This window comes from Phytophthora ramorum, assembly GCF_020800215.1.
Source record: "Phytophthora ramorum isolate Pr-102 chromosome Unknown Phyram_PR-102_s0001, whole genome shotgun sequence".
Lineage (NCBI taxonomy): Eukaryota > Oomycota > Peronosporomycetes > Peronosporales > Peronosporaceae > Phytophthora > Phytophthora ramorum.
In genome coordinates this window covers 3725901-3745830 of record NW_027150647.1, presented here as the reverse complement: position 1 = coordinate 3745830, position 19930 = coordinate 3725901, and the positions used below count along the sequence as shown (strand labels likewise).

Below are 19930 nucleotides of genomic sequence, written 5' to 3'. Positions count from 1 at the left end.
TAAGAAACGTGGATCTGATATGCGACCAATGCGATTTTTACGGGGGATTGTGTAGTTGTGTGGCCTGTCACTTGGCCAACAGACGTGATGGAAGACTGCTGGAAGCAGCGCGGGAGTTGACGATGGACGTGGTGTGGAGCACAGCAGTGGTGTCTGTGGCGACAGTGTACGACAGGCAGCAGACAGTGGTGGCGGTGAGCTAGCAGGCTGAAGCCACCGAATGACGACGGTCGTGCGCGTTGAAGTTGGCCGGACGGAAGATCGTCGGAGTGTAGACGTGTAGGAGCAAGTACTAGCAGGAGTATAGGAGGAGGCGGGGCGACGCCAGCAGGACGAACGAGAGGCTAGGAGGCCACTGAGATGTCGAGTCGAGAGGAAGAGGGAGAGGTCCAGGTAGAGTAAAGAGGCGCGTAGATAGCGGTAGTATAAGCGACGGTGAGGGGCTAAGAGAGATAGGAGGGTTGCGAGCGGCGGGTGCCGACTCGACCCTCAGTTGCGATTGTGCTCAGGATTGAGAACAGTTAAGACTAACAAGGGAGATATTGCGCCGAAGCGCGGGTTATTGAAAGCTCAGGTGGGGTGTAGGAGGCAGGGCAGCGTTAAGAGGGCGAGAGGCCAATAGGGTGACGAGGACCGTGGTTAGCGACTACGGGGGTTAGAGCGAACAGGGTGTTGTCGCTCCGACCGAGAGGCAAAAGGGACTTGCGCGTACGTATGCGTAGCAAGCTCTGGCGCCTACCACTGCATGTGAAATACGGGTTACCTTGCGGGGCACAGCCCAAAAACCCTTCTTGGGGGTGACGGTCGCCGATAATGTGTCCTTCTCGTCGTCCCTATCTATTAGATCCAGTAGCTAATCGTATTCCTCGCGCCGAGGGACGTCACTTCATTCAGATCCTTATCGACCATAATAATCTCTACCTTTTTAGCTGACGTAAGATACACACGAGCAAGATGTTCCAAAGCGCAATACACATGTCAGTCCGAATTGCGTTCCAATTAGGATTGCTGAATTGGTTTACCTTCTCCAAATTCGTCAACCGCCATTAATGTATTCAACTGGTAGTTGTAGCTGTTCAAACAGCACATTAGCAGGTCTTGTATTTCTCGCAACCCACCGTATGGATGTGTTCATAAACTCCATCCTTCACCTTGAGGAGTCAGCATCCATCAAAGTTCATTTTAACCACAAATCGGAAAGGGCATCCAACTACAGCTGCTTCCCAGGTACACTGCCCTCGTTGCAGTTTCCCCCGTTACAGTTGACCTTATTCCAGAGAGCTACCGCGTCCTCGTCTACGTAGTCAAGCGATACGGGTCTTGCAGTCATACTTTCCCGGTGCACAGGTTTTGCTTTGTGCTTTCCATGTTATCAAATACCTAAATACAACTTCACGTAAGCCTGAATACGGCAAGATATCTAGCTTCGACCATGACGATTTGGATGCTTTCGTTCACAACATGGTATATGCACAATGTAAGTTGGTGTATATGGAATTGACGCAGTGATTGGGTGTGACATTCGTTCCGAGAACGGTTGTAATTTCCGTCGGACTCGTGTTGGGATTCCTGTAAACCAAAGTTACGACCCAGAAATAACGCAAGAGGAAACTTGGCCATTTCGAGTATGACACGACACGAACACGAGGCTGTGTTATAGTAACGGATAAATACGCGGCTCATTTTGGACGCGTAGTATTACACATGTGCTTTTGCCTGTTCAATGAAACTACCGTGCCAACATGCAATTGCATTTAGCAAGCTCACCAACACAGAAGGGTGCATTCCTTTATCGTGTATACATGAAAGGTATGTACTACAGCAATTTACTCAGCATATTCACACAGTCTATCCTTAATGCATTTAATGTTTACAGATGGTCAAAGATTCCAGTCAAGAAACAGCGAAATTGTGATTTGTTTTCAAGCCTTCTTGATAGATTTCACAAGAAAATGTCAATTGAGTTCTAGACAAAAATACAAGGAGGCTTCAAGTACGCTACAAGCGGTATGCAGCGAGCGAGCTGAAATTGAAGACGACGACGAGTACAGAGAGTATCTCGCATTTGTTTTGGTTCAATGGCATAACGTCAGACAACGCAAGCGTGTTAGAGTTAATGAAACCTGAGTCTGCTGCCGAAGCGACGCACATGACGAAGGGAAAGGATAAGCTGAGCCATGATGAATCAAAACTGACTCAAACACGAGAAATCTGCTACAGCAGCGAGTCGGAAGACGAGTGTGATGCATTTGTTGAGAAATTTCTTGCAGATACACGCGTAAAGTTCAAGACAACCTCAAACAAGCCTAACGGGACGGATATATCAGGGTCAACAGTCCGCATAGCATTGAATCCGCACAGTGACGCCAGGTCGCCCTCACTTGGATCGCATGCAAGTCCCTCCTAACAAGGCAGATCGTGCGCTAATTACGGCATTTTGTCAGCGACTTCATGACGAATACCTGAACGTTGTGTTTGCTGAAATTGCGACAGCACGTCGGCGTGCAAAGCGATTACGGGAAAATATTATGGACGACCATGTAAAGTGAGTTGTAGACAGCTTCAGAAAAACTGAAGTTACAATCCTCATTCCCGGAAAGTTTGGTAACGCCCACGGGTGTGGAATATTAGTAGACTTAAAAATAAGCAAGGTGTGGATATACGACTCAATGAACACAAGTGGGTACAAAACCGTGCTCGAGCAACTATCGCGCGACCTATTATATGAGCTGTGAGTGGACCTACCAATAGTTGAGTGTTGCTCTGTGGTTTCTTCGTTTGTTTGACGTTTTGGTGGACCAAACGACTATTGGTAATGGGCTATTAGCTTAGCGCTACAGCCTACTCTATTACGTTCTGTACGGACGGCACACTGACGAAATCCACAATGAGAGCTTCACGTTGTCACTACAACTACTGCAACAAAATAGGGCAAGAGGTACGTTTAATACGACTATTGCGAGATTGGCGATGTATCCGATTAGATCACATGACCCGTGACGATGTACATTACCCATTTGACCACAGCACGCACAGCAATGTACACGACACCTCATGATGATGTACACCACCACATCGCCTACGACAATTCATACTACCCCGATGAGGAACTCGAGATGAGCTCAACAAGGCGCCTGAATAAGCATTCTTGCCTTCTAATATAGCGTATCATTTCGTCACAATTGTGCATCGAATCGGACAACGACAGCGGTGCGGGCTGTTGATGAGATTCACGAGCGATGTGAGCATATTTAACTGCACTACCTTACACTAGTACACAGGTTCACCTTTCGGCGATGCCAGAATCCTGTGTGAATGCCTCCGAAACCTTTCAATAAAGGTTCAACAGGATACTACGTACGATTCAGCGCGAGTAAAAATAAAATGCAGACATGGACGATTACTGGATCAAAAACCTGGACGATACCTGAAGTGAAAACCTGGACTGTAGCACTGGTCTTTTTCTATATAGGTGTGGCCAGTTCGTCAGATGGAATCCCTTTGTAAGGATGAATGTTAAGCCTTGCGTTACCAAACCACCAGCTCCTAGTGGATCAATACTCGAGAAGTCGAAATCTTTTGGCAGAACATGAAATGTATCACCACACATGTGGAACGAGCAGATTGGTACATGGGGCTGAGCAGCTGAATTGTCCTATTTATCGCGGTGAAGACCAACTTCATGAAGAAGAGATTTGTTTTCCCCTCGCAATAAATTTCTTGTTATACTTCCAGCGGCCACCCCCTTTTCGTCCAAAACATGTTCCATTCTTTCCTCTAGCCTCTTGGGAAGTGCGAGAATTGATACTTGCTATCTGCCCTATTTCCTATACAGCTCCATATAAGGTGGGACTTCAGTTGTATTCATGTAAGCGGACTCGGTGAGTTCTAGCTGGTCCTGCAGGCTTTGATAACGGTTGGATTCGTGAGCAAATGCGTCGAAAGTAACAGGTGGTGCGTTGGTAGGTGCCGGTGAAACAAAATCGGCAAGGTCAACGCGCGACGCCGGCCACAAGATCAAAGTTGCCAACAAGTTTGTTTCACCACAACGACCAGGAAAAGTTCAATAACTCTCACGCTCGCAAAATCAGCGGTATATTTTACTCTAACACGAGATACCCCCATTGCCAAAAGAGCAACCTCAATGACGGCTGTAGTGAACACCGGAATGAAATGAGACGGCACCGGTGGTGATGGCTTTATGGTTTCCACAAACTCACACTTTTTCTGGAGTGGAAGCCGCATGTGGTGCCTTCGTCTCTGCATGATGGATTTAAGTTGTGCGTTAAACGTCTCACACGCATTCTTTGTAGTCGTGTACCCTCCCGGGGTTTGGAATGCTTGCTATTTCCACAATTCACTGTAAATCCACTGTTCTCGGAAGTAACTGCTAAAATCTGTCGAACCTACCACCTCGCTCCTATTCGAGAGTTGGTCTTCGCGGCAGACCAGATATTCCCTCATGTCCTTACAGAAATGCATATCCATGATTGAGGTCATGTCCAGTTTTCTTTTATCACTTGTAAGTTGGCGAATATGCTTTCGCACTCTGTACATAAACATGAAAACACACACATAAGCACATGTTCTTCTGCGAATTTAGGGACATCCGCTAATCCACTAAGCTGTACCACTTTGGCATCGCCCATTACAGCACTGATATGAAACCGTTGACCGCGAATCTTGTACACGACATTAGCGAAACTCCAAAAACAATGGCCATATTCAACCGATGTGCGCCTACTGACTACAAACACAGCTGCAACATGGTAGGAGCGAGCTTGATCGATGAACCAACATGTTATAACTGGATAATTTATGTCGCTTAGCTTAAAGATGGTTTCAGCGTGAAAAAGCGACATTCTATCTCGTGCAGCAAATTGTAGAATGTTGTCGAATAACAAATGAGAGGCGATACCAATCAGAATCGGGTGATCCTCTTCATCTTTCCCACATATGCGTATCCAGCTTTGCCAACTTTGTAGCCAAACAGAAAAATTGAGGCTGCTGCGATGTCCGGATGAATAGCTCGTTCACGAATGATCCCCTTAACGATCTCTACTGTGTTCCGTCCACCTTGATCACGACGGATTCCCTTGAGCAGATTGTGGTTTGCTTCAACTCAGGCCAGTCTTCTGCCAAAGGTAAAATGCCTGACTGCTATCTCAAATTCTCAACAATAACGCGAGGACGAATTCCACACTCGTCTTGCTTTGCTATGAAAGCATCCATAGGCTTGGTGGCGCGAGGCTCAGTAGCAACGTCATGGGGTAGTGATTCAAGCACGTGTGGGTTCGGGTTGGCCTTATTATACTATTTTCCTGATGTTGTACAGTGATGCGCCTTCCAGATGAACACCAAACTTCCCGTACTTCGAGCAAATTGTACTTTTCAAGCGCTGGCGACGCTCAGTCATTATGTGTGACCCGACACACACGCTGCACTATTCAAACTGGATCTTGTGGGAAATCGAAGAGCAGCACGTTGACGTCTCCCTAGAACTCGCAAAGGCTTCCTCATACTTTAAAGCCGACATTTCGCGCCATTCTCCCGTTTTGGTCAATCGTGCAATGTAAATCTTCACGAGACATAATTACCCTCCTTGTATATCACGCCTGGAAATTCTATATTTGCTACTTCTTTTTATGGCCAGACATATACGATTATACAGTGCGCGCCAGGTTCTTATGACCACCCACGTGTTAGGGCGTGGCTCCTTCAGTTTTGCGAGTCGGGTTGCGCTATTTCGATATGTTGTCTGCGCCGTAAATGCGCGTTTGAGACATGTTTTAACGCGTGGGATATCGCACTTTGAGACAGGGTTGGTATACAACCGACCACATTAGCCAGTGCGCCCATTAATAAGACCACTTGGGAACCTTACAAAAAGCAAGATAAACTGTTGACATGGCTACACTAGTAGTCTATTTTAGCACCACGTTTCTTAATGACTTTCTTGCGTCGGCGCGGCATGGACTCAATCAAGGCTAGTAGTATTGAATGCTCAATAGCCTCCCAAGTGTTAAGTACGGCTGTCGTTAGCTCCATGCTGCTGCTGTAGTGCCGGCCATTAGCGTAAACACGCCGACTCATAATTGACCACAGATTCTCGATCGGATTTAATTCGGAGATCTAGCTGGTCAGGGGAGCACACGCACGCCTTGCTCTTCCAAAAACGCCATCGTCTTCTTGGACCTGTGCATGGGCGCCCCATCTTGCTGATAGACAAAATCGGTGCCATAGTGCAGGCGGGCAAATGACAGCAGACACTCGGACGCCGTGTACATGTTGACGTCCGAGTTCTGCTTGCCATGCAGCACCGCAAGCTTCGTCTTGCCAGCGGCGCTGAAGCCCGCCCACACCATCACGGAGCCGCCACCAGCCTGGTGACACTTAATCTGTCGAAGTGGCCGGTGGATGTCCCGCCCGTACATCTGGAAGCCGTCGGCCCCATCAAGATTCCACTTTTTCTCTTCTGAGAAGATGATGATGGAGTCCCAGAACTCGGCGGCATCCGTGTTGTAGATTCTTGCCCACGCCCACTCCTCCTTTGCCACCTTGTTCTCCGCAGAGAGCGGCAAGGTGTTGTCCATTTTAGTGTAAACTAGCCAGTCGACACCGGCAAGCACGCGCTGAATAGTGTGCACAGATGCCGACAGGCAAAGCTCGCTCTTGAGCTGGCGCGCGGAGTAGTCACCCTCTGCCGCTGTGCGCAGCAGCAAGCGCACCTCCCGCTCGGTCATAGCAGCAGCCGGTCCACGTTTTTTTCGCTCCTTCTCAACCCCAAACAGCACACGGCTGACAACTTCACGTGCGAGACCCACACTTCGCTCAATCTCACGCTCACTGCAGCCCGCCTCGAACAATCCTTTGATTCTTCCCTTTTCTTTGTCAGATAGTGCTGGTCCCGTCCCCATTGCAGTGAAAGTGTGAAGTGAAAATGTCAGCTCATAGAGCGCAACAGAATTAATGGTTAGCAACGGTGTAGCCATGTCAACAGTTTATCTTGCTTTTTGTAAGGTTCCCAAGTGGTCTTATTAATGGGCGCACTGGCTAATGTGGTCGGTTGTATACCAACCCTGTCTTAAAGTGCGATATCCCACGCGTTAAAACAAGTCTCAAACGCGCATTTACGGCGCAGACAACATATCGAAATAGCGCAACCCGACTCGCAAAACTGAAGGAGCCACGCCCTAACACGTGGGTGGTCATAAGAACCTGGCGCGCACTGTGGTTGAGGCGTGGGTTTGTATGTTTAGCACTAACATCGACATCGTGCATATTCTGACCCCCCCTTTATTAGACGGGAGTCCTTCCAAGGGGTGACCGGTAGTCAACTAAAGAGTATTTTAGTAAAGACCTCTCGCGTCGTGAACGGTGGCTGGGGTTTGGTAGGGACTCACACTAGCCACTTGTCATTCAAGACATACTTCTGTAATATACAGTTATGCCCACTTTAATATATATCGAGAATGGAAGTATATTTGTTATGAAGGTCCTTGTCAGGGCCTTCAGTTTCCGGCAGTAGTATTAAGGTTTGAAAGTTTATTGAATTTATGTCCTTTCGGTGAGGTGACAGCATTACTGTACATGTATGTACCTGGGTGTTGCAGTGTTTAATTTCGCGAGTCGAACACGGCATTTTAAAGACTCGTCCACAGCGGTGAGCTCACAATCGCGATTCTACTGCCGCATGAGCTGTACAACTAAGTATGTAGCCCGCAGCGCCATCCTGAACAGCTGAGCTTTGTAGCACGGCCCTGAGGCATCGGCAGTCCCGTCGGCACTGCGCACTGCTGAGAGCGTGTATTCGAGACGGAGCATCAGCTCTACCACCACCTCCATGAAAAGTTCCATGAGATGAGACACTAGCGGCTATCCAGTAGCATGCCAGCCAAAGTGCCGCGCATGAGAAAATACCAAAAACACCGACAATTTTAGCTGTCTGCACCGCATTTGTGCACCCAGCACCAGCGCAAAACCGGGGAGCCACCCACTAACAATCACACAACTTAAAACGCACGATGATTGAACTAATTTTAACCAATACCAACAGCACATACTAACCGTATCTTTCCAGCCCTCCATTCTCATTTAAGCAGCCCCACCAAGACCTATGACTGCGACATTCATAGAGTCCCTGGCACGCCTCATCGATGCGGGTGACTACGGCGGCAAGTACTACGACCTGGAGAAGATCAAGACGCGCTTAAGCTACAGCAAAGACCGCTACATCTCGTCCCCTTTCTCCTGGCAGCGCGTCGTTGAATCGAACGCACCTGCACTTCTCTTTCGTGGAGCCTGCGACATCATCGCCGGTGTCCACGGCTACAAGCAAATTCCGACCGACCCACAGCACTTGCGTGACGCGCTGAAGACTACCAGCATTATTCGATTTGTGGAGGAAGGTGCTCGAGAAGCTGGAAAGCGTGGGTTCTGTCCGCCTGATCAGCTTGCTGTTCACTTTCCAGCTTACTACTCCAAGCTGAAGTTCTCTAGGGACGAAGCCTACGTCTACAAATCCGAGTACTGGATGCAAGTGAGGAACAGAGAGTCGCCTATCCACGTCGACCACGGCCGTGTGGTATCGTACATACCTCCCTGCGCCAAGGACTGTTTCAAGGTATGGGTTTTCTTCCCCCCGGAATCTGAGAAGCGAACCGTGTTCAACTACGGTTACAAGGACGACTCAATCAACCGCATGCTGCAGACCACAGGCAGCGGCGTTTTGGTGCAGCGTCCTGGCGACGTCGTAGTCCTAAACAATCTCGTTTTCCACTCGGTCCTTTTGGTCTACAAGCCGGGCACACCGGAAACCAACAAGTGGGGTGGGGTCTTCGGAGATGTCGTGGTGCGCGAGAAGGACCGATGCGCGTCGTTTAGATACGCTACCAAGGTGGCATCCGGTGCTAAGAAGGGATCAAGAGAAGCCTGGGAATCCCCGCTTTCGGCCTACAGCATGATGGAGGAAGGCGACTACGCCCCGGAATATTTCGAAGAGGAGAAGAAGAAGTTCATGGCAAAGCTGGAATTGCCTGAGAAGTCTGAGAAAGCGCGGGTGGGGGCAAGCGCGAAAAGGGACAAGAAACGCAAGATGAAGGAGAGGATGGAGAGGGTGCGAGCCGCTAAGAGAGGAAACCTAGGAGACTCGGAGGATTAATACATTTGTTACGTTCGGCTTAATTTTGTGCTCGCAGCATTTTTAAATAACGAGTAATGTAGTAACTACGTTGGTGCTTCTGATTTGTCTCTTAGCACTGGTGATTTTGCTCAACACCGATTTTGGATGAAACCAGTACTTGGGTTAGCTCTCGGTACCGTAAAAATATGTTTGGCTATTTTCTTTTCGCAGCCTATTTTAATCTAGTGGTGACTGCCGAACAAACAGCTAATCATGACAATCGTTAGACTCTACCACGTCACTTGTACAAACCATATTAGACTAAACGGTAAAATTGACTGCTCCGTGTAGTACAGTTGAAGTTATTTTCAACTTCAACTTTGAAGATACTTTTCAAGCGCAGCCCTGATCCTGAATAAGACTGACGAGGGTATTTGAAGCTAGTGGCTTTCATTTCTATCCGCATAGATTATTTTCTACAGACGAAAATGCAGTAGGCATCACAGGTAGGGGATATTGTCTGACAAATAAATATTTTCAAATCGCAGCCTATTTGGAAGGGTCGAACGATTGAAGTTCTTGTGCGTCATTTACACTAGTACATACACTAGCGAACAAATTGTATAGAACAAATAACCACTAACATGTCGCTCTCTATCACCAACAACGAACAAGTCGGATAGCCAAGTGAGGACACATTACTTCATATTTTTAATCTTTGCACACATAGTCATCCCTACTCTCTCTCTAGCGCCTGGCCAATGTTGCGCGGTCGACCAGCACTCCCAACTGCACATCTGCGCGCTTTTGCGCCGCGGTTTACAAGCGTCTCTCTTCCTAGAATGTCCGTAGCGCCGTGACGCTCCAATGCATACAGCGTGTGGATGCAAGATCCGTACTTGTTCCAGAAATTGCAAGGACACGACCTGGATTGCATATCTACAGGCCAGCCCGACGCAGGCATTCCCCGTGTCTCCATGTTAGCTGTAAGCTTATTCAACTGCGAGGAGATGGGTAGATCTTCTACCGTCTTGCGCCTTGTCTCGTCATAAACACGAGGAGAGGGACGACTCAAAACACGAACAACGTCACACGACGGGTCCTCAGAATCGTCTGACAGTATGAATTGGATGCTTGTTCTTGAGGTAGAATGCACCGACAGTAAATCTGCCCGAGTCATCGCTCTGACTCGACGCACAAGTCTGGCTTCAGGCTCACAGGTGGCTGTAAACGTCTTGGCCGCCACACTTTCGCTCTCACATAGGGTCCGAAGCAGTGGGATGAGAGCACCTACCTTCATCTTGCGGCGCAACGTGATGTCTCTTTTAATTGCAGCGTTGTATGTCTCACAAGGATTGTTGGTGGTTGCGTAACCGCTGGGTGTGTGGAAGCACTGCCATCGCCAAAAGCGTTGGTTCAGCCATACCTTGGAAAAATACTTTGAGAAAGCTGCGAGGTCCTTGTTTTTGGCCCAGCTTTCTTGCACCAGAGCAAGCTTATCGTGGAAGGCTGCGTCACTTGTCGTGAAATGCAAGTCATGGATGTCTGCCATTACAGATTCTGCAAGGTTGCACGCCATCGACCGCGTTTTCTCAAAAATCTTCTTGGCCACATGAAAGTAGCACATAAGGTAAATGTACGCACAGTCTCCTCCGAACACTTCTTCAACAGCGTTCCATTGTGCTGCGTCTGCATCACCCATCACGTAACGAATCCTGAGAGGCTTGCCCACCACATCACTGAACACTTGGCGAAGTAACTGGAGGACTTCAGTGTGCTGGTCTTGTTGCTGCTGTGAAACAATGAACACCGCTAAGAGATGGAAGCGCCTTGCGCGATCCGAAATTCCTACGACGATGACGGGGTAGCCTACTTGGGTGAGCTTGTAGGTGGCGTCGACGTGAAGAACAAACGACGTAGGATCCCGATCCGCGCGACGCAGAAGTTTTTTAGCGCTGACTCCGACGACAAAGGGATCAGCGTCACTACCGTTGCCAATTACAGGATTTCCGTTCGCATCTGTATGCTTTGTGAACGTGAACGCTGCAGACTCTTCCTCCTGGCCAGTGAAAAAGGTTTCTTGAACCTTGTTGCGTACGGTTTCGCGGAGGTCGCTACCGCCAAGCCTCCCCGCAACGTGGTGATGCGCAAAGCGCTGCACTGTGGCGAGAGTTGGTGCCGAGGTCTCGTTCAGGTTGAAGCGCTGGACAAGTGCGTTCCAAATGCGTTTGGGCTTGAGGCCTTGAGCAGACCAATCCATAACTACTGTCTTCATCGCCTGAGTCAACACAGGCTTGCGAGGGGTGCGAGCCGGGGTAGCATGGGCGTATGCCTCCTCAATCGTTACCAAAAGTTTCTTCTGACACGTCATGACTCGAGCTCTCCATGGGCATACTGAAGTGGTCGTCACGTTCATGCACGCCTTGCACGCGCAGGTTAGACGTTGCACTCGCATCGGATGCGGATCGGGGTGCATGCATATGTAGCACTGGGTAACATCGCTCTTCTTCACTCGGAACTTCTTGAAGCCATCCAACAGGCCGTCGGCCTCAATTTGCGGCATTGCAGACGCGAGTAGCTGCCAAGGGTGACGGAAAACCATGGAGGACTGGGGGGGGGGGGGGGGAGGGTTGCTAAATGATCGTGGACAAGGGAGGTGGCCCACCTCCAGTAAATTACTGGTTGTAATTCAGGTGGAAGGGGCACCATGGATTGGTCAAAATTATATTGTCTGGTGCTGGTCTCAGGGCTAAAGTGCAGGTCGCCATATTGCGGTGTTGTCACCCCAATATCGGGTGGCTATTAGGTATCGGTCGGTGCCAGCTGGTTTTCAAGGGTGCGGGTGGTACACTTTTGGTGTTTTGTGGACAAAGTTTGGTGTAAACAGTACTCCCTCGCCGCGCATAGGCCATGAAATTCCGCTGCACGGCCTGCCAGCCCTTCTCTCGACCTCGACCTCGCGGTAAAAAGCGTGTTGGGGTTCCACGGTTCATTTGACCAAATTTTAGGGACCAAATTGGCCCCTAAAATGAACCCTACATGAACCGGTACACTGCTTTGCGGTGCTGGCACCCCAGTCGGCTGTCAACCACCGCCACCCGCCGCAGCGGCATGAGCCACCTGACTTGCTTCAGTTGCCACATCTCAGTCACCAGCACGCGGATGCCATATCATGGTCCGTAATATGCCAAACACCAGCCGGAGGCCAGGCCACCGGCCTGGTGCTTGGTGTTATTCTGAAGATTCGCTTTGGCAAAACGGCTGGCTATTAGCCAGTGGCTATAGCGCGCTGCTGGGCCAGCAGCGCTGTCGTGTGGAGCTGCAGCTGCGAGAAAACGCATCGGGCGCCGCTATCTTGCCGAACACCGGGCGACGATTGCACGCGCGGCGCCCAATGTCTGCAGCCACTTCAAAAATCCCCCAAGTCGATCGATCAGTATGCTCGGGGAATACATTCCCGCGACACCAATGTCTTGGTGTGTGTATGGCATTTCCAATCCATCAGCATAATTGCGGCGAATTTGCGACATGTGATATTGTTGACTACCGCCCCGTCGCTTTCGTTTGACTACCTGACTACCTGGATAAGCCTCTGCAATCCTATCCCGCTCATCCCTATTCACGCGACTCATACAAACTGCCAGTCAACCTACCTGGGTCGCGCTATCTCGTCTTCGAACGTCCTGTTTTAACGCCGCTGTGCGGCAAAGTCCATGCGGCAGTGAGCCAAAAGTGACGTCCAGTGATCTCATTCCTGAAATCGCCGGCTTCCGCGCAGATCCCGCCCGCCCGCATCCACCCCGCTCCTTCACACACCACGCGCATCATGAGGAAAGAAACCATGACCCACTCGCACACCTTCGGCGGCTACGGCGGCGAGCGCGCCATCACGCGCCACGACCTCAAGCATGCCACGCGCATCGTTGTCAAAATGGGCACCAGCGTCGTGTCCACCAACGGCGAGCCGGCACTGGGCCGCATCGCCTCGATCGTGGAGCAGGTCTGCATGCTCAAGCGTCAAGGCAAAGAGGTGCTGCTGGTCACCAGTGGCGCAGTGGGCATCGGCCGCAAGCGCCTCAACAAGCAGATCCTGCTCTCGGCCTCGCTGCGCACGCACGTGCAGGGCAACCAGCAGATGCTGGCGCTCGAGAAGAAGAAGGGCGCAATGGCGGCCGCCGGCCAAATCGGACTCATGTCGCTGTACGAGACTCTCTTCTCGCTCTACGACGTTGCCTGCTCGCAGGTGCTCGTCACAGCCTCCGACTTCAAGACGGCCCAGAACCGCGCCAACATGCGCGACACGATGCTCAACTTGCTGGAGCTTGACGTCGTCCCCATTGTCAACGAAAACGACGCTGTGAGCGCCTCCCCGGACGGCACGGTCTTCACGGATAACGATTCGCTCGCTGCTCTGGTGGGTGGCGAGATTGAAGCTGACCTGCTCATGCTGCTCACGGATGTCGAAGGACTATACAACAAGCCGCCGTCGCAGCCTGGCGCTAAGATCATCTCAGTCTTCCGCCCTGAGAACAACGACTTTAAGATCGGCGAGAAGTCGAGTGTCGGTCGCGGCGGCATGGGCGCCAAGATCGAGGCGGCGCAATCTGCTATCTCCCAGGGCGTGAACGCCGTGGTGATCGCTAGCGGCTTCAAGTACGGCGTTGTAAATACAATCATGAAGGGTGCCAGCATGGGCACGCTCTTCGTGGCCAATCCTGGTGTCGAGTCACCGGACTGCATGTCTGCCGAGGAGATGGCAAACGCCGCTCGCGAAGGCTGTCACCAGCTGCAGGCTCTGTCTTCGGAAGAGCGTGCTAGCATCCTGTTTCGTATTGCGGATGACCTGAAGAAGCACAGCAAAACCATTCTAAATGCGAATCGCAAGGACATCTTGGCTGCAAAGAAGTCGTCGATTGACGAAGGCCTGCTGGCGCGTTTGAAGCTCACTGAGGACAAGCTGGACACGCTGGCGGATGGAATCCGTAGCATCGCCGAGTCAGAGGAGCCGATTGGCCGCATGCTGAAGCGCACCGAAGTCGCTTCCGGTCTGATCCTGCACCAGGAGACGGCGTCAATTGGCGTGCTTCTCGTCATTTTCGAGAGTCGCCCTGACTCATTGCCTCAGATTGCCGCACTTGCGCTGCGTAGTGGAAACGGCCTGTTGCTGAAGGGCGGCAAAGAGGCGCTTAACAGCAACGCTGTGCTGCACAAGATTATTGTGAACGCCGTGGAAGAGGCAACGAACGGCAAGGTGACGAAGGATGTCATTGGTCTGGTTACGTCCCGCGAGGAGATCTCAGACCTGCTTCGTCTGGACGATGTCATTGACCTGTGCATCCCGCGCGGCTCTGGTTCCATGGTGAGCTACATCAAAAAGAACACGCGCATTCCGGTCCTTGGTCATGCTGAGGGCGTGTGCCATATGTACATTCACAGTGCAGCTGACGTCAAGAAGGCGATTGAGCTGGCTATCGATGCCAAGACGGATTACCCGGCTGCCTGCAACGCCCTCGAGACACTTCTGATTGATGAGGCGTTAGTGACCGGCGGGCAAGACAAGGAAATTCTGGTTTCGCTGGAGGAGGCCGGCATCAACCTGCACATCGCCCCAAATGCTGCGAAGATGGGTGTTGCTACCGCGAAGTCGCGCCCCACGGATTCACTTTCAACGGAATACGGCACGAAGGACCTCACCATTGGGGTTGTCAACAGCGTCAGTGCTGCCGTTTCTCACATCAACGAGTACAGCAGTGGCCACACTGAGTGCATTGTGACGGAGGATGCGGCTGCAGCTGAGCAGTTCCAGCAGATGATTGACAGCGCGTGCGTGTTCCACAACGCAAGTACTCGTTTTGCCGATGGATACCGCTTCGGTCTCGGAGCCGAGGTCGGCATCAGTACGGGCCGCATTCACGCGCGTGGCCCCGTGGGCGTTGAGGGTCTTCTCACGACCAAGTGGAAGCTTGTTTCGGAGAGTGGCCACACAGTGTCACAGTTTTCCGGCGCCAAGAACGACCACCCACTGAAGTACACACACAAGAAGTTGGAACTGATCCAGAAGGAGGCTAATGTTGCCCCCCCGCGGAGTAGCCGGCTATAAGTGCCATTTTGGCCTTGATCCAGCTCACGCAGCATTTTACGAAATAAAGCAATTTGAATTGAATCGATATCGAAAGTGTCTATGATTGTGCTTGGGGTTTCTGCTGCAAACAGGAAGGTTTACCATGTCTATCGGATTACCAGGCAAGTATTTCTTGAGAAAAGTTCATCCTTTACCTTAGAAGTCCATGTCGTCTTGTTCGTCTTCCTTCTGGCGCTTCATGCGCTTGCGGCGGTCGCTCTCGTTGATGGCAGACAGATCACGGGTGGCCTTGGCACGCAGCGTGTCAATGTCGTCTGCATCCTCCGCCCACTCGAGGACAAGGTGACGTCCGTACAAATGTGAACTGGCGAGAGCCGAGAAAGCGTTGCGCGCCTCCTGCTCGGTGAGAAACTCTACAAAAGCAAAACCACGGTGTCTGCCGTCGAACTTCTTGGGCATGCGTACACGCTTGAGCTGTCCAAATGCGCCGAACAGCTCGCGAATTTCATTGCTCGTCGCCTCGAACGCAACGTTGCGAACAATGATCTTGGATTTGCGGCCCTCACCTTCACCATCACCAGCAGCACGCTTCGGAGCAGCGGACGCCTTCTTCTGCGAGAGCTTCAGGTTCAGCGCGTGGCCATCCACAATAGTGCTCTGCAGTGTTTGCAGTGCACTTTCTGTATGCTTGGAGTCTACGTACTCTACAAAGCCAAAGCCCATCGAGAGCATGCCACGCTTCGGATCCTTTCGGCGAGCAACAGTCACCTTTCGCAGTTTGCCACAGCGCTCGAAAATCTTCTCGAGCGTAGGCTCCTTTGTTGAGAAGTTCAAGTTCTTCACACAAATGGTATGGCTTGCATCTCCCACAGCAGCATCACCATCATCGTCAACGCCTGGCACCACGGTTGATGTAGTCTTGATACCCTTCTGCTCCGAAGCCGAGGTCTTTGCACTCCAAGATGCTGAGGCAGGGCGATCAAACACTTTAACAGGAGCCCACTCCAGGTAGAGTGGAACGTGCTGGTACTTTTTGTAGGCAAGCGAGCGGAAGGCCTTGCGCGCCTCGGATGGCTCCAGGAATTCCACGACAGCCAGTGTTTTAGACGGTGGCAGGAGGAAACGGCCGATCTCGCCATACTTCCGGAAAAGCTGAGCCAGCTCTTCCTCCTCGGTAGTGTGCGGCAGATTTTTAATCAGGATAACGGTCGTGCTTCGCTCGATCTTCTTCGACTGTTGTTGCTGCTGGCTCGGCTTCTTCACTAGCGCGCCTTCAATGGCATTAAGGTCAACACCCTCTCGAGCAAAAAAATCCTTGTTCTCTTTGACAAGCATCGTCTCACCAATGGCCAGACGGACAGCCATATTCCCCTGCTCCTTGTCCATGATTTCGCCACGTTTCACGCCCATGCGCTCGGCAAGCGAGCCCACAGTAGCATCTCCACGGATGTATGAAGCGTTCCAGCCCGTCTTCTTTTGAGCTTGAATCTGGCGCTCCAGTTCTTTGCGCTGTTTGTACGTCAAATTTGGGTCCGCAAGAGCTGCCTCTGGGTCGAGTTTAACCGGCTTGGATCGCGCGAAAATCACGTGCAAACAGCGACCCTGGAACGCCATCCCGTTCAGTGCCATGAGTGCGGTCTGCGCATCTACCGTCGTGCGGAATAGAATAAAGCCGTATCCTTTACGCCGACGAGTATCATCCAATGGCATGTGCACTTCTTCCACGGGGCCATACGTCGAACACAGTGCCTCGAGATCTTCTTCTACTGCAGTGAAGGGCAGATTTCGCACGAATAACCGCGCGGTAGGCTCATTGTCTTCATTGCTGGCCAGCACATCAGAAGTCGACGTATTTTTCTTGTCGCTGGTGGGCTTTGAATGTTTTTCATCGTCGGCATCTTTCATGTCCTCATTGCCATCTTCGTTGTCCGAATCGTTGTCGACATTTTTGCTCACCTTCGAGCGCAAGAAATCCATGTCCGACATCGCCTCAGACTTCTTGCTCTTCTTGCTTCCAACAGCGCCAGCTTCACCCTCCTCATCGCCATCGTCATCAGGCTTCAGTGCCCCCAACTCTTGATATTCGTCATCACTGTCCTCTGCGTCAGCAATGACCACATCCTTGGTGGCCGTCGTTCCATCTGCCGGCCCCTGCACGTCATCGTTGGCCCAGAACTTGGTCTTCGATCGTGCTTGCATCGTTTCCATGAACTCTTGGAACTCACCGCTCGTCTCCTCCTGCGCTCCGGTCTTCTTTCCCTTCACGTCCTTCTTCTCAGGAGTCGCCTTCTCATCCGACGAAGCTGCCACTACACCCGATTCCGGGTGAAGCTTCTGGTATAGGCCACTTCCAGCCGAGTACTTGCTCCACGGCCGCTCCATGTCACCGGACTCTCTCTAAAAAACACAATAAACCACCAGCAATTCGTCAGTACAGGCAACTAAACGCACACTACTGCTTCGTAGCTGCCGGGTTGTGCTCGTACCGCCAGGGCCACGCGCACGTTGATCTTGCACGTGTCGAAGAAGCTCTGGTGGAAGAACTTGCGTGCCTGCTCCGCCTGCTGTGCGCTCTTGAAGCCCACGAAGCCGAAGCGTCGCGACTTACTGCCGTCCTTGGTGCGAATCACGCAGGCATCCGTCACCTCGCCCTGTGCCGCGAAGTGTTCGCGCAGCCGCGCAGAGTCCACGTACGCCGGCAGATTTTGCACGTACAGACGTGTGTCCGCCTCAGGCGCCGCGTCCTTGGGATCGTTCGTCGATGCTGCTGCTGCCATCACTTCGCTTCCAGTCGTCAGTCGGTCACTGATTGACACGGCCGTAAAACGTCGCAGCCAACCCGATTGGTTAGGAAACATCGGAATTAGTCGGGTTAGAAAGGCTGACATGGGACCATTTCAGGTGGACATTTGATAACTTCTTGATGTCTGTTGGATGTCTGGTTACCGGTTGAGCGCGTCGTACGGATTCACGGTGCTGCGCAGCGCTCGTTGGAGATCCTCGTAGTCGGTGAAGTTGTCGGGAGTGAGCATTCCGTGGCGGACGAAGAAGTCGAGCAGCAGCAGACACACGTCAGGCTTGAACCGCTCTGGCTCCGACCAAAGCTGAGCGAGCGCGTCTTGCACCGGCAGCAGGTCGAAGCTCTCGACCTCGCCATCCTGGTTCGCTGGAACGATATCCGATGACATCTCCACGTCGTAGATGAGCATCGTGTCGTTAGTCAGGCCGTACGGATGCTTGGACACGTACGACATGCTGCCAGCAGCCACGAACCGCGGGCGAGTCCAAGCGGGTGCCAGTCCAGCCTCCTCCTCTGCCTCCTTCACCATGTTGTCGAGTGCAGAGATATTCGCAGGCAAGCCACCGCCTACGATTGTGTCGCGCATCAGCGGCCAGCGCTTCTTGGAGGCGCTACGTGTCGCTATCCAGACGTGGCTCACGGCGTCGGTCTCCTTATCGCGCACAAATCCGTTGAGGTGCGTGGCGAACTGGCTGAGACCGAAGAAAGGCCCCACGCCGCGGTGGTAGGTGAAGAGCGTCGGGCTGGAGAACGTCGTCTTGGCTGTGTAGAACTCGTCCTGCCAGAACGGGAAGGCCCCCTCCTGCTTCAGCTCGGCTTCCATCTTCTGGAACGCTTGGGATCGCTCCTCGACGGTGCGGAACCGCGGCGTCATGACAATCTCATCCTCCGTCACCTCCAGCAAGTCCCTGAACTTGCTCAGCCGCTGCAGCAGGCGTCACAACGTCAATCACGCCGTCAGTATCTCCAATGGAGACTCTCCATTATCCACCCGGGAGCAGATCTTCACGCACCTCTCGTTGCTGCGTCGGGACGAGTCCTGCCACGACCGACGTGCAAGGGCCCTGAGTACCCAGCGCGTGTCCCCAGACCTCCCCCTCCACCGGGTGCAGCATGATTCGAAGAGGCACATACGCCTCGCGCGCCCAACTCGTCACGCGCGCCACTAGCGGTCTCCACGCCATCGAGTCCTTCATTGTAATGGTAGATCGTGGAGTACATTACGTAGTATACAAATTGCAAGTGTAAACGACGAGGGGGCACGAGACGAGCAGCTACTGACGTACTCAGCCACGGCCAAGAGTCTCCAGCATGCCGAGTGGTGGAAGCCCCTCTATATATTACATGTATCTCTCTCTCAGCTCTCTCTCCTGACGTAAGCCTTGCATCTCCCCTCCCCTCTCTCAGTGCAGAATGAAGTTGAGCGAGTGTGACTTCTGTCCGTAGTCCGAGCCGTCGTCGCTGTTCGGGTCTTCGCCGTCGTCGTCCCTCTCAGCTCCATCGGCCGGTACCTGGGCGTACCTGGCGCCACGCTCGTCCGCGTACTCGCGCGACTGGCCCTCGCCTCGCTGGCGCTCGTAACCGTTCACCCGCTGCTGCTGCGCGTGGGGCGGCGCCATGCGCACGTCCTCCTGGCGCTCATAGTCAGCATCCTGTCCATTCACGCGGTGTGTGCGACCGTCCATGGTGCCGGACGACGGCAGTGCGTGCCGCGGGGGGCCGCCCGTGAGCGCCTGCTGTTCCACGAAGTCGTCCTTCATGCCCTTGAGGTCTGCGAGCGGCAGGCCCATGAACACGCCAAAGCCGTAGTAGACCTTATCGTCCTCGTTGTCGTTGTCAGCTGCAGCCACGGCGCCCACGCGCGGCATGTTCGAATCGCCACCCGCGCCCTCACGTCGCGTCGCCAGTCGGTTCTCCATCGCCATTC

At 52.3% G+C, this 19930-nt stretch overlaps 4 protein-coding genes across 4 annotated transcripts; 1 reads left to right on the top strand and 3 right to left on the bottom strand.

Moving 5' to 3' along the window:
- Positions 1-12947: 12947 nt before the first annotated feature.
- On the top strand, positions 12948-15221 carry KRP23_890 (Delta-1-pyrroline-5-carboxylate synthase 1; the record flags this gene model as incomplete). Its single annotated transcript, XM_067894174.1, has 1 exon — positions 12948-15221. One exon carries the CDS (start codon positions 12948-12950, stop codon positions 15219-15221), a length of 2274 nt encoding a protein of 757 aa, XP_067751456.1.
- A 177-nt stretch (positions 15222-15398) lies between these two features.
- On the bottom strand, positions 15399-18061 carry KRP23_889 (Multiple RNA-binding domain-containing protein 1; the record flags this gene model as incomplete). Its single annotated transcript, XM_067894163.1, has 2 exons — positions 15399-17600; positions 17690-18061. The coding sequence occupies 2 exons, from the start codon at positions 18059-18061 to the stop codon at positions 15399-15401; spliced, it is 2574 nt and encodes an 857-aa protein (XP_067751455.1).
- Positions 18062-18145: 84 nt separating this feature from the next.
- Positions 18146-19199, bottom strand: KRP23_888 (Nudix hydrolase 20, chloroplastic; the record flags this gene model as incomplete). The annotated part of the gene is made up of 2 exons (XM_067894152.1): positions 18146-18928; positions 19017-19199. 2 exons carry the CDS (start codon positions 19197-19199, stop codon positions 18146-18148), a joined length of 966 nt encoding a protein of 321 aa, XP_067751454.1.
- A 207-nt stretch (positions 19200-19406) lies between these two features.
- KRP23_887 (uncharacterized protein) lies at positions 19407-19928 on the bottom strand (the record flags this gene model as incomplete). Its single annotated transcript, XM_067894141.1, has 1 exon — positions 19407-19928. One exon carries the CDS (start codon positions 19926-19928, stop codon positions 19407-19409), a length of 522 nt encoding a protein of 173 aa, XP_067751453.1.
- Positions 19929-19930: the final 2 nt, after the last annotated feature.